The following is a 26,856-nucleotide window of genomic DNA, read 5'->3' as shown; positions in this document are numbered from 1 at the left end:
GCTAGTGATCAATGAAAGCGAGGCGTAAGGGGTATGGTATGTATAATCTTTTTTTTTTTGTTTTCATTTTATTTCTTTTTCTATTGTCTTTTTATTTCTTTTTCTGAATTGATGCAAATGTTCTAAGAAATGAGGAATATGCAACTAAGTGATGATATTGTGAATTACTGATTATATATGTAGAACGGAATGATCACATGTTAATGTTTTAGTTCGTTTGTTGTTAAATTTTTTTAATTAGTAAATAAATAAATTTTTTTTAAAAGGCAGAAATAAAAATTTCTATATACAAAATGCCTCTAGGATTCAAAACATTCCTAGCCTGGGTTACTGATTTTTGAGGCCCTACTGCATTGGTGACAATGTAATGTATTCTTTTCTAGCTCTTGTCAACATAGAAATAAAATCTTATGTAATTGTTAGGTCTCAGAAAGAAAATTCTAAGAGTAAAAGGAACTCTTGATGAAGACCCACCTTCAACCTGTCTCCTCAGCATCCTTGGCAGGCCCAAGGATCCAGATATAACCTGTTACAAGCCCCCATCCAACCAGGAAACAACACACCACCTAGTGGGTACCTCCCCTCCTGGCATCACTATCCCTTTAAAACAGCTCCCAGATCAAAGAACTGGAACCATTTTTTTCTTTCTTCTTGCTGTCTCCCCAGGTGGGAGCCAATTTCAGGCTCCCACCTGCTTTCTCCCTTTTGCTCTCCCACCTACTTCCTCTCTGTTTTATTCCTTCAATAAATCTGTTAATCTTTAACTCGGTGTCTCGTGTGGAATCCTTCCACATGACCCCGTGTCTGACAGTAATCATATCCATTACCTACATACCGTTTCATATCTTTTTGCACAAAGAGTTTTTCATGTTTCCACAGACTTTAAAATAAATTATTTAAAAGCTGGGTAAAACTCCACTGAGTGGTTGTATCATAATTTGCCCATGAATTCTGTTTTTTTAAGTCTAATGTTAACACTATCTATAATATTTTGATGACACGGTATTTTGGTAGTTTCACCTGTAGATCTCTTTTTCTCCTCATTGAGCTGGTCCCTGTGGTAACTACCATCCTAATTACTGGCCAGGCAACACTTGTTTATCAACAACCTATTCTGTGCAAGCCACTTGGACCTTGCCCTCGGGATGCCTGCAGTCAGCAAAGTTGTCAACAGAATGGGGGTGGAGGGAGCCATGACACTAGGACAAGAGGCCTGGCTTTAAAAGCAAGTGGGTATGCATAAGTACATGGAGCCTTGAATAGGGCATGACATTTTATAGGTTTGCCCAGTTTGATGCCCTGATAAATCCCAGAGAGATTTGAACAGTGAATAAAGAAGTATTTGCAAAGTCCCCTTGAGGGTACGGCGAGAAAGGCAGAAAACTCAACTTCCCCATTTGGAGAATTCCTGATATACTTGCAAGAAATGGGGACAACCAAATCAATAGGCCAAGCCCTCAGTCTTGGGGGTTGTTCATATGAAATTTATCCCTGCAAATGATAGGCTAAGCCTACTTAAAATTAGACCTAAGAATCACACCCAGAGAACCTCGTTTATTGCTCAGATGTGGACTCTCTCAGCCAACAGGGTAAGAAAACTCACTGCCCTCCCCATCTCTATATGAGACATGACTCCCAGGGGTATAAACCTCCCTGGTAACGTGGGACAGAAATCCTAGAATGAGCTGGGACTCAGCATCAAGGGATTGAGAAAACCTTCTCAGCCGAAAGAGGAAAGAGAGAAATGAGATGAAATAAAGTGTCAGTGGCTGAGAGATTTCAGACGAGTTGAGAGGTTATCCTGGAGGCTATTCTTAAACATTATATAGATATCCCCTTTTTAGTTTAAGGTTTATTAGATAGGCTAGAGGGAAGTGTCTGAAACTGTAGAGCTGTGTTCCAGTAGCCACGTTTCTTGAAGATGATTGTATAATGATAAAGTTTTCGAAATGTGACCGTGTGATTGTGAAAACCTTGTGTCTGGTGCTCCTTTTATCTATGGTATAGACAGATGAGTAAAACATGTGGATTAAAAATAAATAAATAATAGGGGGAGCAAATGTTAAAATAAATTGAGTAGATTGAAATACTAGTGATCAATGAAAGGGAGTGGTAAGGGGTACAGAAAAAAATAGGGGGAACAAATGTTAAAATATATTGGGTAGGGTGGGTAATGGTGGTGCAGTGGCAGAGTTCTCTCCTGGCATTCCAGAGACCCAGGTTCAATTCCTGGCGCCTCCCCTTGCAAAACAAAACAAAAAAAACTGTATATATATGGGGGAAGGGGTATGGTATGTATGAGTTTTTTCTTGTTATTTCTTTTTCTGGAGTGATGCAAATATTCTACGAAATGATCATGGTGATGAATATACAACTATGTGATGATATTGTGAGTCATTGATTATGTACCAAGAATGGAATGTTCATGTTACAAATGTTCGTGTTTGTATGTTGTTATGTTTTGTCAATAAAAATTAAAAATAAAAAAATAGCCAGTGAGTGTGCAGATAGAGGTAAGTGCAGGAGTGGGCTGGGCCAGAGGTCTGAGAAGAGGGAGCTGTGCAGAGTAACTGCAAAATCCCTGCACAAATCCCTTTTGCCATGTAAGGTAACATGTTTGCAGTTTCCAGGGATTAGGACGAGGAAACCTCTTTGGAGGGGCCTTATTTGATGCACCACATGCCTCACCAGATCTGTCAAATACCTATTAGTATCGTCAGATAATCTACCTGTTCCATGTCCTGAGTTTTTCAGGGTGTTGGAGGTACATATTGGTTGTCTTTCATTCATACCCTCTCTGCAGCCATGCAGGCTAAACTCCACGTGTGTGAAGTGAGGGAGTTATTGTGTCAAATGCGTGACATCCCTTGTGCAACATAGTCTCCTCTTCCGTTCTCTTTGCTCTTGTGGATTAAACCTCTTTGAGAGAAACCTACAGTGCAGTTCTGGACAAGAAGAAAGATAAACAAGTGTGGTCAAAACTCCTTGTTTATCTGATATTTGCCTTTCATACAAAGTTTCGTAACAGGGACTTTTGTTTGTTTTTATATAGCCAGGGAGGAAGTTTGGACTCTTCAGGCAGGTGACCAGGAATGAGAATCTGGGGAATTGACTTGGACGGTAGTTTGAGTCACAGAGCTTATTTTCCAGAAAAGTCTGAGCAGGACCTACAGTGGGGATCTCTTCACTTAAGTGAGAACTAGCATGGCTTGGTTGAAGAGCAAGGACTTAGGAGTCAGACAAACTTGTGCTTGTTTCCCAGCTCTGCAACTTGTTACCCTGTGACCTCATTGAGCCTCAGTATCCTCATCTGTAAAATGGGGGTAAAAATAATTAATCACTTGCTATGTACATGGCTCACAGTTAGCTCTCAACTATGGCAAATCTTAAATTGCTTATAAATAAAGACTACTGGGTGGTAAGGAATGAGGTCCATAGGCAAGACCCTGAGCCAGATCAACAGCTTCTGGAATCTACTATGTGCTTTGTACCTTCCCTGGGCCCTTCCCAGCTTGTCTCTAAGTAATGCTGTTTTGGCTCTGAACGGTTTAATCCTTGCAGCTGTTTCCCCATTTTTAGCAAGAGGCTCCTGACCCAGCAGCCAAGACTGCCCTTGACCTTGGACCATGTACCCCAACCCTCTCATCTACTGCACCTGCTGGGACCCTTGGAACTTGGGACCACGGAAGCTAATCAAGACCCCTCATCCACCAAGCAAGACCTCCCCCTCCTCAAGGAAGTCCAAGTAATGTTTGCCTGTCATGAGGTAGGGGGAAGAGGGCTAGGGTTCCACTTGCAGCCTTCTTTCTCTTACAAGATTTCCAAAACAGTGAACTTGGCAGCAAAATCCCAAGTGGGCCAGAAAACCTATCTTTATACAACTTTCCCTGCAATCCTACTGACTGCCCATTGAACTTGTCCATCCTGCCCAGGCCAAGTGCCACAAAAGTGAGGAAGTTTCAGAGCCACTACAACAGGGAACCGCAGCTTCCAACTGAAAGGCTTAGGCAGTAGCTGACCCCACAATGTGGGATGATGAACTCTGAGGACGGGGGGACCAGCAGTGTTGCCAACCTCGGGACTCCCTGGGACAGCGAACAAGAGCTAAAGCCGTGGGCTGGAGATTTCCCAAGACCCAGGATTACAGTTGTCAGGTCACATATCCCAATTATTGGTTCAGAATTTAGGGACACCATGAGGATGCACCTAATCTGAGAAAATAAGACAGATTTCTGAATTTCCATTTTTTTCTTTTTATTATTTATTTTTCACTTTCAGGCTAACTCCTCTTCTGCCAGCTCCAAAAAAATGCAATTTCCAATCAACATCAAAACCTATTGTGAATCCAAAGTAAGTATTTTTATTTCTACGAGGCAGGAATGGTTTGCGGCATGTAGATAAAATAATGTCCCCATTGGCCTTTATAGCTCTGTCTGACTTAAAACTAACTGTTATCAGACACGTGCCAGAACCCACCATGATTTTCCTAGAACTTCAGACCCTGCATGCAGATTCCGTGTTCCTTTGTACCATAGTTTTCAAAGTCACTGCAAATGAGCTGTCAGCTGAGAGGCCCTCCAAAGCTATGTTCTGCCTAAAAGGGGACAATGCCCAGTGCCTGTCACAGGCAAAGAGCCTCAGGGAGAATCCTGAAAAATAGACTTTTTGATGATTGCTTTCCTGTGTCTAAGGTCTTCTGTAGGTTGCACCTTTGATTTTCTTTTTTAACTCAAAATTTAAAGTTTTTACAAGCTTATAACCATGACTTTAACTTTGAACTATAATGTATAAATTAGAACTGTGACATGGTTTTAGGCCTTTGCATGACTCTTTGTAATTTATCTATTTATTATTTAGAAATTATTTATGGAGCACCTGTTATTTCGTAGGCACTGTTGCGGTGTTGGGGAAACATCAGTGAACCCAGCAATGTTCTGGCTCTACTGGACCTTACTTTTTAATGGGGATTGGGAAAGATGATGAAAAACAAGTGAACATATCCAAGATTGGCAAGTGCCATGTAGAGAAATTATGAAAGCAAACGCGTTAAGGAAAGGTGGGGGTCGGGAGAGTCGTTCTTTTACTTAAGGAGGTCAGGGAAAGTCTCCTTTGTAAAGGGGACACGGGGGGGGGGGGCATGAAGGTATCTCCAGGAAGCACTCCTGGCAGGGGGGACAGCAAGGACAAAGGCCCTGAATGGGAGCTTGTGTCACCTGCTTGCCCTTTTCCAGGGACACAAGGAGGCCAGTGTGGTGAGAGTGGAGGGAGGAGGAGAGAGAGGTGGCGAGGAGCCCAGAGAAGGTAACAAAGATGATGAATGTGGTTGACGATGAATCATGGCCCCCAACACAGTCCAATCCTCATTCCTGGAACCTGTGAATATGCTGTGCTACTTGCCCAAATTGCAGATGGAATTAAGATTGTAATCGACGGACCTTGAGATGGGGAGATTGTCTTGAGTAATCTGGTTGGGCCCAGTGTAATCACAAGGGTCCTTCTAAGTGAACGAGGAAGGTAGGAGTGTCAGAGTCAGAGAAGGAGATGTGACAATGAAAGAGAGGTTGGAGTCAAAGCGATGTGATGGCTGGTTTTGAAGGTCAACGGGGGCCAGCCTCCAGAAACCGGAAAAGGCAAGAGAACAGATGGCTCCTAGAGACCCCAGAGGGAGCACAGCCCTGTCAACACCTTGATATTAGCCCAATGAGACTCTATAGATTTCTGATCTCCAGAATTGCAAGATAATAAATTAATGTGGTTTTAAGCCACCAAGTTTGTGGTGACTTTTTACAGAAGTTCCTGGAAACTAATTCAGTGAGGGACTTTGCAGGTCAATGTCAGGACTTTGTTACTCTGAAAGGCATGTAAGGCCATCTGAGGAGTCTCAGGAGAAGAGTGACATGGTCTGACTGAGATTTTGAAAGGATTAATCTGGCTGCTGAGTTGCAGATGGACTGTAGGGGGCAAGGGTAGAAGTAGAGACCAGGTAAGAGGCAATGGCAGGAATCCAAGCAAGAGATAATGGTAATCAGACCTGGTGGAGCAGAAGAGGTGCTGAGAAATGGTTGCATTCTGGATATATTCTGAAGACAGAAACTTATCAGATCTGCCAATTGAATGGGTGGAAAGTATCAGAAAAAAAAAAAGAGGAGTCAAAACTGACTTTAAGAGTTTGGGTTAAGCAACTCGAAGGATGGATTTGTCTTTTTCTGGGATGCGGAAGACCTCTGGAGGGGCTGTGAGGGGTTGGCCATGGGAAGTTTGAGATGCCCGTTAAATATCCAAGTGGCAATATGGAGTAGGCAGTCAGATAAATGAGTCTGGAGTATGGGAGTGAGGACTGGCTACAGATATACATTTGAGAGTCCTCAACACCTAGATAATCCTTAGAGTCCTGGGACCAGGTGAGCGGTCAAAGGCAATGCATGGAGACAGGTAGTTCTGAGCCATGGGGCACTCCAGTGCTTAGAGCTCAGGGAGATGAGAGGAGTCAGGAAATGATGCAGAGAGGGAGTGGGCAGAGAGGTAGGTGAAGAATCAGGGGAGTGTGATGCCCTGGAAACAAAATGATAAAGATGAACTTTTAATTAATAAATTAACTGCTGACTCCTCTTTTTGCATTTTTAAGTTTCAGAAACTGTGAAACAATACTAAGATAATTGCTCCCATAAAATCAGCAATAAGTCTATCATAATCCCACCTTTCTCTCTGTGTATATATATTCATATATATGTATAAAGTAAAATAATAGTATATATATGTTATTCATTTTAGATATGCATTAGTCATTTAGATATAGCATATATAGACTATTTGAATGAAAACAGTTTAAATTCAATGTTTTTGTGTCTTACTGTTAATGAAAAAAGGAATATTTTTCATTACGTAGAAATGCTGTATTCTTCAATGAAGAGTGACACACATGGTTCCCTGAGCTGAATGTATATGTGTTGGGGGAGAGGGGGTGTCACCTGACTCATAGAGCCTTGCAGTGTGGGGGTGTATAAAAACCCCTTTATCTGGCTGAGACTTTCCAAAACCAAAAGTTCTCCCAATATCAGAAGACCAACTTTTCTGTCTCCTTGGGCAAGACCTTCTCACAAGGGTCCAAGCTTTGAAGCACTCGGGGAGCCCTGCTTCAGTGGATTTTCCAGCCACCCTGGGGATTTCCCAAGAAGGCTGGGTGGCCAGAGCTCAGAGGGCGGGGTTGAATGAAGACAGGATCAAGGTTTGCAACTCCTAAGCCCTGAACCTCTCTTTGCTCTCTGGTTGCTTTCTAAGTAAGCTTTTCTCTTGCAGGATGAAAACACATTTAAGAAAACAAGAGGAGAACAATAAATTACCTTATGTGAGTAAAAATGGAAAGTAATAGTGGAACTAACATTTCCTGAGCACCAACCACATGCAAACATGGGCTTTTACATGTGCTTTACACATACCTTTGCATGTACTTGCCTCCTTGAGCCTTTGCAATGATCCTTTGAGGAGGTGCTGTTATCATTGTACATTATATGTGGCTGCTAAATGACAGAACCAGGGCTTGAACTCAGCTCGGCCAGACCCCAGGGCAGAATTTTTTTATTACTGCATTGGGCAGGCTGAGGAGAGCGTCCCAGGGCAACGAAACTGATCAAGATACAGCTCATGCCCATAATGCAGGAAACCTTATGCTGCACTTGGGAAACCACAAAGCACTGGGGAAGGGCACCTTTGTCCTATGAGGAACTGAAGTACAGAGGTGGCGATAATTACCGGTAGGTAGCAGAGCCAGGATTCAAACTCAGACCTTTCTGATTCCAAACCCTGAGTGATTTCCACGATGACCAGCTGCCTCCTGGTTTCTAGCCATGATGGAGAGCACAGAGTGGGCACAGGGTTAGGGGAGGGGGAGGGAAGTAGAGTCAGCAGAAGGGCATCAGTGGTTCCATTTTGCACACGTTGAGCTTGAGAGGTCTGTGGGACCACTGAGAGGGACATTCAGGAGGCAACTGAATGTCGGGATTCAATCTCAGGAGAGAAATCTGGGCTGGAGATAGGAGCAGGAGTCATGTCTAGGGAAGAACATGGGATGGGCCAGAGCCCTGGATTCTTATCTCATGTCTGGGTTTTCAAGATGTGAGTAGCACAATGGTAGAAGGTTTGGAGGAATCTTCTAACTCCAAGTCTGCAATATGATCTGACTGTTCATCTTGGTGCCCAGGAAGTGATCAACGTGTCACCTGGCTATCACCTCATTCGGAATAGGGAGCAGATTTCTGTCACCTTGGGGGACGAGATGTTCGATAGGAAGAAGCAGTTGGAAAAGATTAAGGACAAAGTAGAAATTTCCAGGTAATGTCTCTGAACCAACATCCGGCTCCTCAAACTTATCCCCACCTGGCTCGACCTGGCCTCATGGACATCCTCTAACATCCATGACCAGTCCACAGGGTTCCTGCTCTGAGGGTGCAATTTTGCTTCCTTCCCCACCCTTGTTTCTTGATGTCTGCTCCCTTCCAGGCCCACCTCTCGTGGCTCTGATCCCGTCAGTCAGCCGACCCCAGGGGCAGGATGAAGATCAAATCAGGCAACTGACCTGGAAAATGAATGGGTGTAGTATAATCCATGCCAAAGGAGAAAAATTTTTTCTGGGGGCCAAGAACAGGTGAAATATTCATCAAATAGTCTGAACTCGGAGGATACGAGTTAAGAGTAAAATAAGGGTTTCTGGGAGGCCTGAGTATGTATCTCTCTTTCACCGTGCCTCAAGATCCCACTCAGTTCATGCCTTTGGCGGATGCCGCTGGAAGGCTCTGGCCTGACCCCACCCCAGTGGAACACACGCTGTCCTGTCTGTCATGCAAGCCCCCCATCCCCCAATGCCACGCCAAATTAGGATATCAAATTCTACCTCCTATGTCTCTCATTCCTACCTTCCCCGACCCCCTCTCCTACATTAGTCCAGTCATGTCTGACTTCTTACCTGTGCTATTGCAATGGCTTCCCAACTAGAATCTCTTCTTCCAGGCTGTCGCTTGCTGTAAGAAATATCTTCCCAAGACAGAAACCTAAAAAAGCCACTACCGCGACAAAAAATACAAATGCAATCATTTATCTACCTGTCAGTGTTTAGAAAGGCTGCGACCAAACTGTAAGCAGTGGTTACTTCTGGAAAGAGATTCAGATTGGTGGTGAGACTGAAGGGGCTGCGAGCCCCTCTTTGGGTGAGGCATGCCACAGTCTTGCCCCGGCCTGCCCGGGCCCAGAGAGTCTGGTCCTGAGGGCCTGTTTTCCTACCCAGTGAGAACATTCTTCCTCTGTTTTCTTTTCCCTGCTTACCCATGACCCCCTGCAGAAGGAGAATGGGTCATGCACCCACAGATGAGGCAGCACCCATAACTACCTTTTGGTCTGATAAAAAAGTTGTCACCAGTTGTAGTATAACAAGACATAAGAAATAGCCTGTGCTCGTTTTATTCCCTGTGAGTATTGCTTATTTTGAAGATAATTTTCACAAGAGAGGAGTTCCCTGTTATTCAATTTTCTTTCACCCTTTCTCCTTTCTTTGACCCTGACATCCTTGCATCCTTTATTCTCTCTCTTGTTTTCTCACCCCATATTCTCTCTGTCCCCATTAGACATAGTGGATGATTAGCTGGAGGGATCACAGCCTCTTAAATTGAGAACCTCCCTCAGCTCCCTGCACATAAACACTACCTGCCACCCTGTCTACTCCAGTACATAGAGCTGAGTATCTACAGAGACCATGGAGACCTCAGACCCGGGAACACAGAAACCATCAACCATTTTGAAAGCCAGTTTCTTGAACTTCCTCTTAGTCCCGTCTCTGGCCCATACCTTGTCTACAGTTCTCTGTCAACATCAATCCTATTTCCCCACCTTCTCCTCTCTCAATCCTTTGGACTCCCCCTTCCTCATTTCAGCTGTTATTGCCAAATCAACATCAAACTCTAATAAAGTTTGGACAGATTCTTGTTTCCGTGCTATCCAAGAGGGCACACAACCACCTCACTCATCTCTGGTTAGCTTGCCAAAAAGGACCAGGTCTGAGACTCAACCATTACCACAAAATTTCTTCTCCTGGAGCAACTCTTCACCCCTCCATCCCCACCTGCCCGATGATGGCCAGACTCAGAGCAGGAAACAGGGGGAGAATGCTCTGTGGATGATAGAAGAATTACTTGCCCCACAGGACTGATATCATTTCTGACCTAGAAGAGCAGATCTCAGAGCTGACAGCGATAATAGAGCAAATGAATAGAGACCACCAGTCTGCCCAAAAATTGGTGAGTGACCCTTGAGTTAGCTGACATCTTTACAAGTAGGGAAAGGCTGATTTCACCAGCTGTGTGTCACACAGGATGCTGAACACTTTACTCACTTGAGCAGGGCTGTCCCGGTGACAGCAATCTGAAGATGGAGTGGGGTCGGCCAGTAGCCATCCTGACTCCATCCTCACCCATAACTGTAAGAACTCAAGTCCCTCTTCAAAGCCCGCCTCCATTATTTCTGGGAGTTCTCCAGGTGCCTCCAGGGTGTTCAGCGATACTGGCCTCTCCACAAGAGGGGGCGCCTGCCACCTTCCGTCCTTCCTGCTCCGGCCTTTGTGGGGAGTTAGCTTCAGACGTTGCTGAGCCCTCCCCTTGGCCCGTCCCTCCCGCGCTGCTCTGAAGCTGCCTGGTAGCTTCCAGTGCGCACTTCCTGTTGCGGTCGGTCGCAACTGCCATTAACCACGCTTCACCATCGACTGCTGTCGATTTGCTCTGTCGGTGTTTCCTGGGAGTTCTAGTAACACTTCTTTAGATTTCACCATTTGTTTTATTGCAGCATTTTCTTCCCCATTGCAGATAGTTGTACCCAGTGATAGAGCAGAACTGCGCTCAGAAACATCCGCCCACCCCCACCCCCGCTTGCCTACCGTAACTGAAAATCACTCATGAGGGTCTACCTCCCCTCCTTCCCAGACTCCTGGCAGCCGTCCCCTCACCCCCTCAGCATGCCCCAGATGTGTCTGAATCCAACCGTGACCTCGCTGATGACTCAGGCTCCGGTCTCCCCTACTAGTGGACGATTCACTATCTCACTGATGTTACAACCCTTCAAGGTGTCCGGACTCCATTCTGCAGAGAAGGACACTGAGGCTCAGGGAAGTGAAAGCAATCGGCATAAGGTCACTTGGCTCTTCAGGACTGGGCCATTGGGCAAGAGGTGCCTTTTGTCTTACTGAGCACAGTCCCTTCTGAAGAGAAGTTTAGAGATTATTTCCAAGGAGGGCCCCTAGGCTGTGATACTTAATATTTCTCCCACCTGCAAACACACTGATTTGTTAGGTGGCCCTGTGGGAGGCAGAAGTGCTGGACGCCACTGTGCCTGTCCCTGGACTTGTTTGTCCAGACAATGGCAGGCGCCTCAGTGGTGCAGCTTCACCCCAGGAATCAGAGGCACAAGGAAAGCCCTGAACCCTTGTCTTAGCTGACTGTGGGCACTTACTGTTTTTGAAGTGTCCATTCCTCCTGAGAGACCAGCTGTAGAATCTGATATGCTCTAGTGCAAAGTGAGCAAATCCTGCTTGCTAGGACACAACCATTCTGTCAACAGGATTTATGAACACTGGATTGTAAATTCACTGAAGGCAGGGTCTGAGTCTAAGTTCTCTTTGACTCTTCCAAGCCCTTCGCCCGGTAAATGGCTGTTCAGCTGAATTACATATCTAAGACATGATCTTATCAAAAGATTACAAAGAAGATCAGACCCAGCCACTAAAACCGGTTAGTGGAACAGATGATTCCTGTGCAGCAATATTATGAACCGATTAAGCACAAAACCACATAGAACAAGGCAGAAGATTTTCTGTTCCCTCGGTGATAATGTGCTCTCTGGGCATTGCTGAACCCTAACAGGAGAGGCGTAAGGGATGGGGCGCACACTGTGAATGGGAAGGCTTCTCAGAAGATTCAGGTTGGAGCAGAGGTGGGGTTTCTTCCCTGCGTGGTTGACATTGGGCTCCTTTCCAGCTGTCCCATGAAATGGATCTCCGCTGTGCTGAGATGCAGCAGAACTTCCAAAACAGGAACAGGTAGGCTTTCAGCCTATGTTCATTGAAGGCCCTAAGGCTCCTGCATCCCTCGAAGAATTGCAGCTCACTGGGACTGTAATGGGGCCTGGGTGGCGAGGGGTGAGGTACATGAGGCACCTGTCTTTGTAGAGCAGGATGGTTTGGCTAGAGGCCACTAAAGGATAGCCCAGAGAGGGTTATTTCTCTTTTGTATTTTCTTATCCAATTATTTCATTTCATTGTAATCTCCCTTTCTGTTGGTTCCTGAGAATGGTCGTTTTTTATTCTCTATGCGCTTTCTGTGGTCAGTGCTGCTCTCAGCTCCTCCTCATCAGCTTCCACCCCATCTCCTCACCCTGGCTGCTCTGTTGGGCCCCAGGCAAGATGGGGAAAAGGTATGGGAGGGGCAGGAGTCAGAGCAGCCAAGACAAACCAAAGGGGAAACAAAAGGAATTGGGTCATCCTTGTGGGTGGGAAAAATCTTCAAGTCCCCTTCCAGGCTCGCTGCTGGGCACCAGCACAGTCGCAGATATGCTGAGGGAGAACAGCACTCCTAGCTGAGTCACAGCCTGGTATTTTAACACTCATCTTGCCAACACCTGCCTCCGGGAATGGAGCCTGGAGAGACCTTGGGCTCCAAAGTGATCCTGGTGCTAAAACAACCCACAGATTCCCAAGTAAGCTGAAAGTGAAGACTGTGCGGATGGCTGGGCAGAGCCTTTGGCCTGCACAGTTCCATTTAAACAGTTGGTTGTAGAAAATGGGGATCCTCTCACTCCTGCCTGGGTGGAGGCAAGGAGAGCATTTCAGGAAGCGTGGGCCCTGCAGCCTGCCTACAGGCTTCCTGTGCGGCGTCAAGGGTAGGACGGGGTAAGCGTAACAGCTTAGCTGTGAGCTTCTTTTCACTGATGGTTTTGACAATTTCTGGGACTTCACAGGAAGCTCAAAGAGGCACATGCAGCAGAGATCAGTGAGTTGGAGAAAAACTACAAAGCAGCCTTGAAGACAGAAATGTTGGCTGCCCAAGAGAAGCTAGGTATAGTTGGGGTTCTAGGGAGAATGATTCTGGGTGAAGGGGCGAGGGACCGACCATGGTGGTCTAGGGTTGAGGAGTCCCCAAGGCCAAAGGTGGGCTGTGACCAGGCTTTCAAAGCCTTCTCCTGAAGCTTGGGGATGGAGGAGTGGGGGGTGGGGGGGGGCGCAGGAAGTGTGAACCACGTCTAACCATGCCCTTCTTAAGCCTGGGAGACAGCAAGTCCTGGGACCAAGTCTTGGAGTCCGTTATCTTCCTTGTTTATCACTTTCCCCATTTGGGAACTGAAGACAATCATACCTGCCCTTATCAGAGGGATAAGAACGTGAAAGCATTTTTCAAATTACATTACAAAGTACTACAAATATAAGGCAATACTACTACAATTCAACGAGTTTTCTCACCTGTAAAATGATGGTGTTTCATTACATACTGACACACTGTGATTTTATGACCTTATAATGCATAGAGGTTATGTTGGCTGTTTGTCCCATTATTTATACTGCCTTTGAATAGAGGAAAGTATGTCTCCTGCAGAATTTGTGGCACATAGATTAATGTTTACAGGGAGGAGAGATTCTATTACCTTAAATATTTTAAAGATGATTTATTTATGCTTTGCTGATCTTCCAATTTTCTAAAGAGAATGTATTTTGTTTTTGTAATCAATGTAAACAAAAAACTTATTTTAAGAAGAAAGCGGATTCGAGCTATAAAGATCCAGTTCCCGTATTCCCACAGGTGTTTTCTGTATTCCCACAGGTGTAGGTTTACCCTCTGGGGATTAGCTCTCACACTTGGTGCACATCACAAACACCTGGGAAACATGTTAACAGCTGCTGAGATCCCAGTTGAGTAGGTTTTATGGTGGGGCCCAGGCATCTGCATTTCTCATGAGCTTCTGGGCACGCAATGGTTTCACTGCCTAGGGGATGAGTTTAAGGAGGGAAAAGTATACAGAAATCACATTTGAATTTGAAAACATTCAAAAATCAGAGGAATAAGAATAACCATGTTGTTGTTTTCCTTTTGTCCAGAGGAGATGGGAAAGGAATATAAGTATTTGAAGAACATGTTTCATATATATCAGGTGAGATCCAGACTTCCTTTGCGGATGATGAAAGTAAGAGAAGCAAGGCTCAGTCCTGGACGATAATGAGAAATTAATCTAGAGCTCTTGCCATAAAATACTTTCCTGCGTGTCCTTGGACCTGACTGGTACTCCCCGCACACTGGGAGACGAGGGAACCTGCAGATGTCATGGTTTGGTGATCAGTCAGTTGCCCAGACTCTAAAGAGGCCTATTGAAAGTTATTTTTGTGACTATAAAAGTAATATCTACTCATTGCTGTTTTTTTGTTTTTGTTTTTGTCTCTTTTTATTTACATGGGCAGGCTCTGGGAATCGAACCCAGGTCTCTGGCATGGCAGGCATGAATTCTGCCACTGAGCCCCCATTGCACCACCCTCATTGCTGTTTTTTAAAATGGAAATGCAAAAACCACCAATAATAACATCCAAAAAAGAAAGAAATATCACCACTCAAAGACAAGCACTGTTAATAACTGTACTTTTGAAAGCTGTAGTTGAGATCATACTCTACATATTCAACATACACTTTTATATCCTTTCTTCATCTGTTGTATCAGAAAAGTTTTCCCTCTTTTTTAATAACTAGAGAACTCTCCCTCCTTTGTAATGACAGATATTATGCTAATGGCCATCAGGTCTTGCCTCTACTGATAGACATTTGAGTTGTTTCCAGTTGTTTGCTAACAGATAATACTGCTTTGAATATCTTTGATTATGTGACTTTTGATTCCAGAGGCAGAGTGCTGGGTCAAAAGGAATGAACATTTTTAAGGCCTTTGTTGCATTTGACTGAATTGCCATCCTCAAAGCTGTGTCATAGCATTCCCACAAATGGGACATGGAGTTCTCTTTACCTATCTTAGAGCAAAATCCATTTGCATTTATGACATCCATATGGATTCAAGTCCATATCCATTTATACAGCTAATTTGCTGGAAGCCCTGGGAAGCAGTATTAGGGCATAATTTCTCAGTAGGGAGATGGGGAGTGGAAGTAGGATGACCAACTCATCCCAGTTTTAACACCGCAAGTCCAGCATCCCAGGAAACCCACGCAAACAGAGAGTTGGTCACCCTCTCAAAGGTATAAGTGAGGATAAGCCCCAGTACTACTTCTGAAATGCTATTTACCACGCACATTTTAGTTTTTAGCTCCTATCTAAAACTCACTTTTTTAAATGCACCTTTATATAGTAAGGGAAATTGTTATAGTTGAGCCCAAGAAAAGTGTCAGGTCTATGACTAGGTAAGCTGCCTTGGTATCCTAGGTGTACTTTTTGCTTGTTTCAATCTGTGCCTCTCCAGAGAGCTTGTGATCTCTCTGGTCTGGGGTAAACCAAGCTGCCTACCAGCCTTGGTGTACTGTGAGAGAGAAACCCTGTCCAAATGGCCCCAAACAATTACGAGTGAGCATTGATGCCCGGAGCCCCATAGCCCCATGGGAGTCCCGCTGATAAACGGAACAGGAAGAGGGCTCAGGGTCCTTGGACCTTTCTGGCAGCACCCAGATACAGAGCCTGATGTCTGAGCCCACCAACAGAACCGGCATTGGGTGAGGTTTATTTAAACTCAACCAGAAACGGTGTTAGGATTGCTGAGGAAAACTGGACCCTCTCAAAATCATCCCATTGTTTTCTAAACATTCAAATTAACTACTAGGCATTTCCCTTGTTTTTTTTGTTTTTTTCTTCATGTGTGATTGATGAGTGATTCATGATTCAGGGGGAGCTGGCATGTAATTTTTTTTAACTTTACTCTTATCTTGCGTTTTATTTCTCATAAATAATGGCCAAGGAAATGAAAAAAAAAAGAAAAAAGCAATGGTAGCAGCTTAATATTTCTAGGTAGCCGGTATGTAATTCCTCAGTATGGAGGGCCCTACCTGTCTTCAGTGAAATCCAGTTCCAGTGGGGCAAGTGCCATGCACGTTTTGCCTCTGACTGCTAGGATTCCCCACACTGCTAGCTGGGCTAGGCTGGAATTTTCTTCCCACTACAACTCCCCCATGTAGGGATCCCTTAGGGAAGGTCCCCAGCGAGGGAAGCTGCAAAGGGCACAGTGCATCCCTTATGCCTGTGTGCACTGTGGGAGGTGCCCTGCCTGGTGTAAGATTATAGCCTCTCCAGGTGTCCTGCTTAGGGTCCTCTTTTCACATGCCTTTGCGCCTCCGCAGGACAGCATTTATGACGAAATGGAAGACAAGTGGTCAAAGCAGAAGGCAGAATGGGAGAAGGATGAGAAGTTGGAACGAGAAAAGATCCTGTTACAGCAAAGTGAGTACACAATCTTCTGGCTTTTTGCTGACAGATGCATCAAAAAAATTGCCAGTGAACTTGATCTTGACTTGAGAAAGATGGCCTTGGATTTACTGAGGGTAAAGGAACCACTTGGGTAGACTCCTGAATGGAAGGTGCCTGGAGTTTTCAAGAAATCAAAGTGACAACTAGGCCCTGCCCTTGTTGTGAAATGGAGCCAACTGAGGGTCTAAGCCTGTACTTTCTCAAACTTGCTAGTTTCAGGTTTGCCCATCATGGGCTGGAACAAGCATGGGGATATTTGTAGGAGTGTAGACTTGATGGCTGGGTGCAGGTGACCCCAAAGTCCCAGGAGATCCTGAATTGCAGCTTCAGACATTCAGTTGGGAGATGGAAGGCGGGGCAACATAATCCATTATATTGAGTCTCTCTACCCTCACATCCTCCCAAAAGGAGTCATGTTTGATATATATTTTTAATATTTCTATAACAACACAAAACTTGGACCACACAAAGTACTCTATAGATCTCCCCCAACCCCACTGAGCTTCTTCATAAATGGAAAAAGTAAAGAGGAATTTATGGAGACTCTGTTTTCTGGCCTAGAGGGCTAGTTGAAGTAGGAGTGGGGCCTCGACAAATCCATTTCACAGCCCCTACCTCAGCTGCAGTCTATCAGAGGTTTACTTGGTTTTTAACAGATTATTAAGTTAAATGTAGAGGCTCCCTGGGAAAGCTCATCTTCAAAGCCATTTACTTCCTGGTGGGACCCTGCAGCATGGAGACACTGGACTTAAGGCTGGGGAATGGAACGCTCTGCTGCTCATCCTTTGAGGCTTTACCCAGAAGCTGGTGCAGCGTAATCCAGGTCATCTCCCAGCTCTCACACTCCACTTACTATGAGTAGTCAAAGTCTAAGTTAAGATTCCACAACCAACTTTGAAAGACCAGATGTTAGTTGTTCATAATTTAGCCCATTAACCTCTCAGTCCAAACCTCCCTATCCATTTCCAGAACACTGACACTGCAGAAGAGATTTGAGTTTGCCCTTCATCCCTCTCTCCTCCTGGTTAGTACCGGGGCTCTACTGGCAGGTTTCCCTGCCCAGAAAAACCTACCTCTACCCCAGGGTTAAGTACAGAATGAGTTGTAGTGCTGGAAAAAAGTCAAGTGAGCCAAGAGAATTATTTTAAGATAAGGATATCCAAAAAGGCTTAGTAGTTATTTAAGCAAAGAAAATGGGCAAAATAATAAGCAACAGATCCTAAATAAATTGCACACAAAAAAGAAGCAGAAACATAAGAGGCAAACCTGTATCACTAATTTCATGAGAACAATCACCAGGCTCACCTCACTCTCAGGCATCCCTGGGTGAGTGTGAGAGGTCAGACCCTGGGGTGAAAGAACCTTTGAGTGTGACCCAGTCTGGAATTTCTTTTACCTCCAGTTATTTTGGGTTTCTCTCTGCACCTGCTTTCCCCACATGTACACATACACGTGATTTCCTCTTGCCTCCACAGAAAATAGGATGACAAAAAAGTTTGAGTTAGAGTCAGAAGAAGAAAAGAAGAAAATAAGTGAATCCTATGGTGCTGTCTTTGAGAACTTCAATCGAGAAAAGGAGGTAACTCAATTGTGTCGACAGTTGCGTCGGTAGACCAGGTGTGCCTCCCATAATTAGGCAATCATATTGTCTTTATTGGTTCAGCCCCCCTCCCCCCAGCTTTCCTGGAAACATATGCAAGCAGATTTGCGGTCTTGTAGTCCTTCAGCTAGATGGTCTTACTACAGGGTTACTTGAATGGAATTGGTAATTTATAGCAAGTGACAGAAAACTAAACACATACAGAACCTGAAATTCCTTCAGCCCAAATCCCAGTCTCTGAACGTCCTCCTCAACCTTCACAGTATGTGCAGAGGAAACGCACTGTTGCCAACTAACCGAAGCGAGTTTGGGCCTGTGTAACTCTTAGTAAAGAAGAACAGCTCCCTGGAAGGAAGGGTGGGTGAAGGTTAGCTATTTATGTTAGCCCCTCCCCCACGACCTTGATACTAGTACTGACAGGTCTCAGTCCAGATTCCATCAAGCATACATTTGCCAGCAGGCTCTAAATACTTCACACCACCCGCTCTCTGAAACTTCATGTGTGTGAAAGGCTCATGGGAGGTGGTTGCAATGTTATGGTAGAGGCAAGGTTCTGTAGCCATTGCATTCAGCGTCAGGCAACCAAAGCTCCTCTGAAACGTGACTAGACACAGCCATTTGGGGGTTAAGTCTTAGGCACCATCCCTAAGTGCACAGACTACATCTTCTTAGATTCTTATACCCTTTTCATGCAAAGTAGGGACTGTCTCTAAAATATCTGAAATATTGTTAATATTTCATTTTTAAGAGTCCATTTCTAACCAAAATGCTGATTAAAAAGCCACACATCACCCCGATTAAAAACCCATCCCTGACATTCACTATATTATGGAGCAGAACAATAATGGGTTGGGGGGTGGGGTCCAGCTTTGCAGTGTGTGTGCTTCCGGGTTCTGGAGCGCTCAGATGTCTCAATGAGAAGTAGCAGTTCCTCTAACTGGGAGATCCGAACACCTGCACTCATTCTCTGCTTCCTGCCTCCTGTTGTCTCTCCAGTGACTGTAAATGGGTAATTTGATTTCTTTTATTGATGTATGATTTGTTTGCAATTAGTAAAGTGCATACATCTTAAGTTCACAGTTTGATGAACTTTGAAAAATGTATACATCCATGAAACCAATGCCCAAATCAAGATACAAAACATTTCATGAACCCAGATGAACCCTTCCCAGTTAAACCCCGTCTCTCCCCAGATCTGCCCCAGGGCGACCTGATTTGATTTCTACCACAAGAAATGTTGTTTTCCTGTTTTTGAACTTCATATAAATGGAATCAAACAGTGTATAGTCTTTTGTGTATAGCTTCTTTTCCTTCAACATAACGTCTGTGAAATTTATCCATTTGCTGTTCCTATCATTAATTTCTTCTCTTTTATAGATGAGTAGTATACCTTTGTGGAAAATCCCATGGTGTATCTACCATTTTCCTGTTTGTGGAGATTTGGGTGGTTTCTATTTTGGGGCTTTTTAGAATAAAGTTGCCATGAACATTTTCAGACATGTGCTTTTATTTCTTTTGAGTATATGCCTAGAAGTACTATTACTAGGCTATAGGATAGGTGCAGGTTTAACTTTATAAGAAATTGCCAAACTATTTCCAAAGTGGTTGTACCATTTCACTCTTGCATTTTAAATATATGAGAATTCCAGTTGCTCCACATACTTGAGAACAGCTTGTATTGCCCGTCTTTTTAATCTTGTCCATTCTAGTGGGTAAGAAGTGACATTTCATTATAGTTTTAGTTTCCTGAAGACTAATGATGTTGAGCAACCTTTCATATGCTAACTGGCCCACTCATACATCTTAGTTTGTGAAGTGTCTGTTCAAGTCTATTGTCACTTTAAAAACTGTAGGTTGTTTATCTTTTTATTATTGATTTGTAGGAGTACGTTATTTTTTCTGGATACAATTTCTTTGTTAAGTATGGTACTGTGAACATTGTCTCCCAGCCCTGGCGATTTGATTTTTCATTTTGTTAATAGTGTCTTTTGGCGTACAGAGATTTTTTTCCTTTGATGAAAACCAAATTGTCAAACTTTTCTTTAAAGCTGTTTGCATCCTCTTGAAGAAATCTTTGCCTATCATAAGGCTGTGGAGCTATTCTTCTATTTTTTTCCGGGAAACTATATAATGTTACCTTTTATGATTAGCGGTATGATCCCTTTGAACAATTTTTGTGTATGGAGTGAGGCAGAGGTCAAGAGTCATTTCTTTCCATATGGATATCCAGTTATGTCAGCACCATTTATGGAAAAGACTTTCCTTTTCCCACTGAGCTGCCTTGATGTCTTTGCTGTATATGGGGGAGTGGGGAGGTGGAGGTGGACTCTCCTTTCTGTTCCATTCTGTCTGTCTATACTTAGGCCAACAACACATTTTCTTAATTACTATACCTTGAAATCAAGTAGTAAAACTCTTCTAACTTTGCTGTTTGTCAAGAAACCCTTCAGGCAGGCAGGCCATAGTGGCTCAGGAGGCAGAATTCTCACTTGCCATCCTGGGGATCCGGGTTTGATTCCTGGTACCTACCCATGTTAAAAAAAAAAAAGAAAAGAAAAGAAAAAAACTCTTCTGGTAGTTTGACTAGGGTTGCATTGAATAAAAGATCAGTTTGTGGAGAATTGAAATCTTACTCTCAATATTAAGTATTGATTTGTACAATGACTTAAGAAGAGCATTTGATGAAAATATAATTTCTTTTAATATTTGTGTATGTGCTAAAGTTGCACGTAAGTATGATTTTTATTTAATTTCAACATGTGTCATTAGTACATAATTTCTGCTTCATTATGCTAATGTCCAAATTTTGGTGAGAAAAATATTGCTGAATCCCAATCTGACTTTCTTGATTCTCAGAAAGAAGGGCCGGAACCCTAGAACTGATCTTTTCCAAATAATATTATTCTTAGGAGCTCATGAAACAACATGAAAGTGACGCCTTGAAATTAAAGGAGCTGAGCAAGACCAAAGAGGTAAGCTTTTTTCTTTTCCTTTTTCCTGGGGTATTGGCATCTCATACATGGATCAATAAGATGGAATCTGCAATAATTTCTCCCAAGCCAATTTAAAAAATGGAAGACTAAAACTGAGTTGTCTGGATCCAGTAAGTGAAAAAGATTTAGAACTGCCTGTAACACAAAGTCACTGGCACCGTTTAAAAGCCAGATGTGAATGAATTAACAGCAATTTCCTGGTTGATCTTCAGAGCCTAAGGCCCTTCCATTTATAGTAAGCGCAAATCACAAAAGGGCCTTTAATTGTAAAATGGCAGGTTCTTTGCTTTGAGCTCTGAAAATTACAATATTGCTCCGTGAGGAATTCTCTCTGCAAGCTACTCCTTAAACTCCTGAGTATGCCTAAGACGTGACAGCTTCCTCAAGGAACTTTGCTCTTTGGGGACAAATTATGGTACATGCATGTGGGCAATAACTGGAGAGAACCTGTTCAAACCCACAAAATGCCTTGTGGCTCTTCCCTCACTGGAGGGATTTAATTCAGATCCAGAAATGGACATGTTTGGGAAAATAATAGTCTTTGTAAAACTATAGAACAGTATCTAAGAGCCCGGGGTTTCAGTTCCAGCATCATGGAGATGCAAACAGATTGTGATGTACTCTAGGAAAAATGAATTTTTGGAACGAGTTTATTGTAATGACTCTTTCATTATAACTGCTTTAACGAGCTTGTCTACTAATTCTATCATCGTGTTATTTCTGGGTCTGTTTCTTTTGATTGAGTTTTCTCCTCATTAATGTGTCCTATCTTCCTGCTTGTTTGCATGCCTGGTAATTTCTTTTCTTTTTTTGTTTTTTTAATTTTATTTTTTCTTTATTAGAGAAGTTGTAGGTTTACAGAACTATCACACATAAAATAGAGGATTCCCATGTGCTATTCAGTCACCAACACCCTGCCCTGGTGCAGACATTTGTTAAAATTGATGAAATCACATTTTCATAACTGTACTAGTACCTATATAATCTATGGTTTGACTTAGGGTTCACTGTTTGTGTATTGTTGTTCCATGGATTTTGTCTTTAATTCTTATTCTGTTTTTGTTTTTCTTTTTTACCGTATATGCAATCTAATATCACCCCTTTTAATCACATTCAGATATATCTTTCAGTGCTTTTAAATTCATTCACAATGTTGTGCCACCATCTGCCCGGTAATTTTTTACTGGATGCCAGACATTGTAAATATTCTTTAAAGGATGCTGAATGTTTTCCTATTCCTTTAAATATTCTTGAGCTTTGTTCTAGGATGCAGTTAAATTTCCTAGAAACAGTTTGAACCTTTCAATCCTTGCTTTTAAACTTAGTTAGGTGGAATTAAAGCAGCCTTTGCTCTAAGGTTACTTTTTCCCCACTACTGAAGTAATATTCTTCTAAGTACTCTATTCATTACCCTGTGTGCTAGGTTTTCCCTATTCCAGTTGATGGGAACATGAACTTGTTCCCACTCCTGTGTTGGTGCTGGGAATTGCTTTGCTCCACCTGATCCTTCCTGGTGGTTCTTGCCCCTGCCTCAGGTAGTTTCCTCAAACACATGCACTGGCCAGTTCTCTGAGCGATACTTGAGGGTGATTCTCTGCTTTTCTTTAGAGCTCTCGTTCTCTTCTCTCTCTCTCTCTCTCTCTCTCTCTCTCTCTCTCTCTCTCTCTCTCTCTCTCCCTCCCTCCCTGCCTCCCTCCCTCTCTCCCTCTCTCCCTCTCTCTCTCTCCCTTCCCCCTTCCCTCTTTCTCTCCCTCCTCTATCTGTTTGAAGCTCTCTCCTCTCTACCCTATGAATTACAGCCACCTTGATGTCCCTGAATTCTCAAGTCTGTTGTTTTAATTTGGAGGTGGGGAGGCAGGCAGCAGGCTCTGTTCGGGCTCCCCCCTCTTTGCTTTATGGCCTGAAAATTCTCTCCATGCAGTAAGCTGGGATAATCATAGGGCACACATCATTTGTTTTTTCTCTCTTAGGAATCACTCTCCTGTGCTACTTGTTTAATGTCTGAAGACAGCTGTATATATTTTTTTCTGTTTTTTTTTAAATTGTCAAAAGTGGAAGAGTAAATCTGGTCCCTATTACTCCATCTTGGCTAAAAGCTGAAGATTTAAGGCATAGGCAGAATGCAAGCAGAACCAAGTAATAAGTCTAGGTTAGACCCCAGCTCAGCTTTACTAGCTGGGCAACCTTGAGGAGAATCTATCTCTGAGTCTTCTGCAATATGGAACAACAAAATTTATCTTATAGGATGTTTCTAATAGATGGAATTAAATTAGATTATTTCAGATTAATATATCTACCCACCTACTTGATATCTACCTGGTTGCCGAATAGGCATCTCAAAGTAAATAAGTCCAAACTGGGCTCCTGATCTTCCCTAAACCTGGTCTTCCTGAAAATTTCCCATCTTTGACAGCTATTTCATCCTTTTAATTGTGCAGGCAAAAACATCAGAATCACACTGACGTACAATAAATTGCTCATATTTAGATTGTATAATCTGAAAAGTTTTGACACCTGCATACACCATGAAACCATCATCCAAACCAAGATACTAAATATAGCTACTATTAGTATCTTATTAGAAACGTAATCAAGTGTTTCCTCATGCCCCTTTGTAAGTCTTCTCTTTCGCCCTTCCCCACATTAAAATCTGTTTAATGCCGTCATAGATAACTTTGCATTTTCTAGAATTTTATATAAATGGAAGCCTACAGTATGTACCTTTTTTTAGCTTGGTTTCTTTCTCTCAGCATAACTACTTAGAGATTCATCCACGTTGTTGCGTGTTTTAATAGTTAATTCCTTTTTATTGCTGAGAACTACTCCATTGCATAAATTTACTACAATTTGTTTACCTATTCAATATCCATAGGATACCCATTGATCTACTTTATATTGGCCATTTGAGTTGTTTCCCATTTTTAACTGTTACAAATATAATTACTATGAATATTCATGTACAAGTCTCTGTGTGGACGTATGCTTTTTCTTCCTCAGAATCATCATTGATGCCTCTTTTTCTATTGCATATCAGAACCAATTCCTTGACAAATCCCGTGGACTCTATATTAAAAATAGATCCAGAATTCCTCCTCTTACAACCTACTGCGCCTCTATGGTCCGAGCCATCTTTATGGGACATACCTCCGTTGTTTTTGCTTTTGTTTCCTATTAGTCTATTCTGGGTGCAATGGCCAGAGCAAAATTTATGTTACTGCCAAAGTATAAATCAAATCATCTCCCTCCTCAAAGTCAAACTTCTTACAATAACCTCAGGGATCCATATGGTCTTGCCTCCTATAGCCTCTCCAACCTTATCTCCTATTTCTCCCCCTCCATCACTTCACAACATGCTTTGTTCACAGTAATATTCCTGATGCCTACTGTAATTGTGGATGTATCATAGATATTTGTTCAATGAATGAATGATTGATAGCCATTATAACAATCTGCATGAGCTCTGGTGAAGTCTGGCTCTGGAGAAGTGACAGCGAGGCTGACGAGGAGGTTACAGATAGGTGAGACACTGATGGGGTGGAATTAATGGGGCACGGAGACTGGTTGCTGTGAGGGGCAAAGGAGAATGAGTAACTGAAGTTGATGCTTTGGATTCAAGTCCAGGTGCTCTGGAGAAGAGAATAAATAGGTGGAAATAGTCATGATGTCCTGAAACCATTTCTTCTTAAGCAGATCATAGAGGAAGAGTTGCACGCACAAGCTCTTATTCTAGAATCACTTAACACGACCCTCTACCAAACCCAAATGGAACTCCAGAAAGAGGTGGGTCCTGGCTGGAGTAGGGGTTGAAATTGGGGAAGGAAGCCCAGATCTCTGAGTAGCTGTGCTGTATAGCTCTGCCCTGGATGGCCACAGTTTGGGAAAGAGAGCCATTAAAATGTCTGTCTTTCATGCAAAATAAATAAATAAATAAATAAATAAATGTCTATGTGTTTCAGAAAGCTGCAGTGGGAAATTTGGAGAAAATGCTCCAGACCAAGCTTGCTGAAGCAGAAGAACAGTATAAATACACCATACAGATTCTGACAGAAGAAAACACATATCTAAGGTGTGGATGCTGCTGCTCAGAAGGATATGGCTGAACTATCTTTAGGAGGTGGGAGGGAATCTGAGTGAAGGAATAGGTGAGGAAGATGACTCCCAAAACTCCCTAATGATGTCAAGGCATGGCATTTCCAAGAGGGAGGTATGTCACTCTGAGCCTGGACACACAAGTTAGGTGGGCTGAGGTCAAGCAGTTAATTTGAGATAAAGTAGGGACATGTCTGCAATCCTTCTTTACCTGTGTCTGTTTTTATTCAAAATGACACATGAGATTTATCTGCAAGTGTCTGAGTTTACTCAATTCCAGAACTGAGGGCTCTTTTTATATCCATCTCCCCTGAGAGTTTGGTGGTTTAGGTGTCAGTAGTTCACCCTTAGATGTAGCTACATCTGGTTCCTGTAGAAATAAATTTTGGATCAGAAAGTTCTCTTACCTGAAGAAACATCTTCAATCATCACAATCAATTTTGACCAATGCCTTAATAAAGGAAAGTATCTGTTTTGTTGATTTAGTAAAAAAAAAAAAAAAAAAAAAAATTCCTAATATGAGACTGTGGATGCCCAAATACCATATCTCACTAAATTCAAAACCAGGGCAAGTAATAAGTGAGATGGCCCCCTGATTAAAGGATGAAGCCACATTTCTCACATATTCCCAAATATCCTATTGCCCTTTCCACCCTTTGAGCCCATAGTGATACATCTTTCCTTCCTTTATAGGCAAAAGATAATTGCCAAGAATGAAGAGATTTATGAAGGGCGATCTGCGAGATTGACCTCTTATGAGGATAATTCTGACATTTTAGAAGATGATTGCTCTTGTGACAAAAAATAAGAAACACGAATAAAAATTTGTTCTCTGTAACTGAAGGTGGTAAGGCCATGCTCTCTGTAGGCCTAGAGAACTCCCGTGAGGTTTCCCTGAAAAATGCATGTGATGAGTTTAGTTCTTGTTGCTTGGGTTCTATTTTTATCTTTTCACAGTTTGCTTTCTTCTAAGTGATTTGGAATGTTTGACTTCTCATCTCAATTGCATGGTTTTTCATGACTCTTCATTGAAAAGTGATGCTGTCTATATCTGAAGCTGAGCTTTCTCTGGGTGTTGTACAATTTATTTTCTCTTCCACCTTCATATATTTTATTAGAAAGAGACTGAAGTTCTTCTTCCTATTAAATGTTGACTGTATTTGGGGGTGTATATCTTTCCCCCTGGGGTATTTAGTTATCAAGAAAGATGACTTATTGATTTGATTCCAAACACCTGTTTTCTCATACATGTGCCCAGCTCCTCCACCTCTCACTCGTGTTCCCTAACCTGTTCCTATTCTGGAACAGTTCTTGGGAAGAGTGTCGTGCAATTCTTGCTACTTTCTCTAAACCATCACCAGAATTCAAATGCCCACAAGGCAGGCAACATAAATAAGTGGGCTGGACTTAAAAAATAGTCGCACAAATGCAGTGATAAATGGCCACCGACAGCAGCCTTGATGGAGGGGACTTGGTAAGGGGAGTGGGGAGGGGATCTGGTCATCTGGTGGAGGGGTGGGGGTTGGGGAAGGAACGGGAGCTACAGAGCACTTGCCCCAAATGAAGAAAGCACTTCTTGGACCCACTCAACTGTTGCCTCACAGGCTCAAGGGGGTCAAGGCTATCAGATATTCCGAGCATTCAAAAGATAGTATTCTGGTGTTTATGTGACAGTTCCCACTCTTTAAATGTTACCAAT

The 26,856-nt window shown here is 43.0% G+C and overlaps 1 protein-coding gene and 1 long non-coding RNA gene across 12 annotated transcripts in view; one reads left to right on the top strand and one right to left on the bottom strand.

Moving 5' to 3' along the window:
* FLACC1 (flagellum associated containing coiled-coil domains 1) overlaps positions 1-25,987 on the top strand; it is a 29,400-nt gene extending 3,413 nt beyond the window's left edge. For 2 of the 11 annotated variants that reach the window (XM_077154682.1, XM_077154684.1), the window contains exons 2-15: positions 3,580-3,745; positions 4,279-4,350; positions 7,297-7,345; positions 8,198-8,328; positions 10,190-10,283; positions 12,012-12,073; positions 12,991-13,088; positions 14,123-14,175; positions 16,349-16,448; positions 17,951-18,054; positions 20,985-21,047; positions 24,759-24,848; positions 25,025-25,134; positions 25,851-25,987. In XM_077154682.1, coding sequence (XP_077010797.1) covers positions 3,627-3,745; positions 4,279-4,350; positions 7,297-7,345; positions 8,198-8,328; positions 10,190-10,283; positions 12,012-12,073; positions 12,991-13,088; positions 14,123-14,175; positions 16,349-16,448; positions 17,951-18,054; positions 20,985-21,047; positions 24,759-24,848; positions 25,025-25,134; positions 25,851-25,965 — 1,260 coding nt within the window. In that variant the 5' untranslated portion in view covers positions 3,580-3,626 and the 3' untranslated portion in view covers positions 25,966-25,987. Of the gene's footprint in view, positions 1-3,561; positions 3,767-3,795; positions 4,155-4,278; positions 4,351-7,296; positions 7,346-8,197; positions 8,329-10,189; positions 10,284-12,011; positions 12,074-12,990; positions 13,089-14,122; positions 14,176-16,348; positions 16,449-17,950; positions 18,055-20,984; positions 21,048-24,758; positions 24,849-25,024; positions 25,135-25,850 lie in introns of those variants that run through there. The other 9 variants (XM_077154683.1, XM_077154686.1, XM_077154681.1 and 6 more) reach the window with 9 other exon arrangements.
* Positions 6,849-10,886, bottom strand: LOC143677963 (uncharacterized). Its single transcript, XR_013172996.1, has 4 exons — positions 10,379-10,886; positions 8,960-9,056; positions 8,503-8,572; positions 6,849-8,259 (listed from the first exon to the last, which is right to left on the bottom strand). It is a non-coding gene; the product is annotated as an uncharacterized LOC143677963 (long non-coding RNA).
* Positions 25,988-26,856: the final 869 nt, after the last annotated feature.

The sequence above is a fragment of the Tamandua tetradactyla genome, chromosome 3 (assembly GCF_023851605.1).
Source record: "Tamandua tetradactyla isolate mTamTet1 chromosome 3, mTamTet1.pri, whole genome shotgun sequence".
NCBI classification, from domain to species: Eukaryota; Metazoa; Chordata; class Mammalia; order Pilosa; family Myrmecophagidae; genus Tamandua; species Tamandua tetradactyla.
Note: the sequence above shows the minus strand (reverse complement) of the source record. Positions and strands in the feature narration are given on the sequence as shown.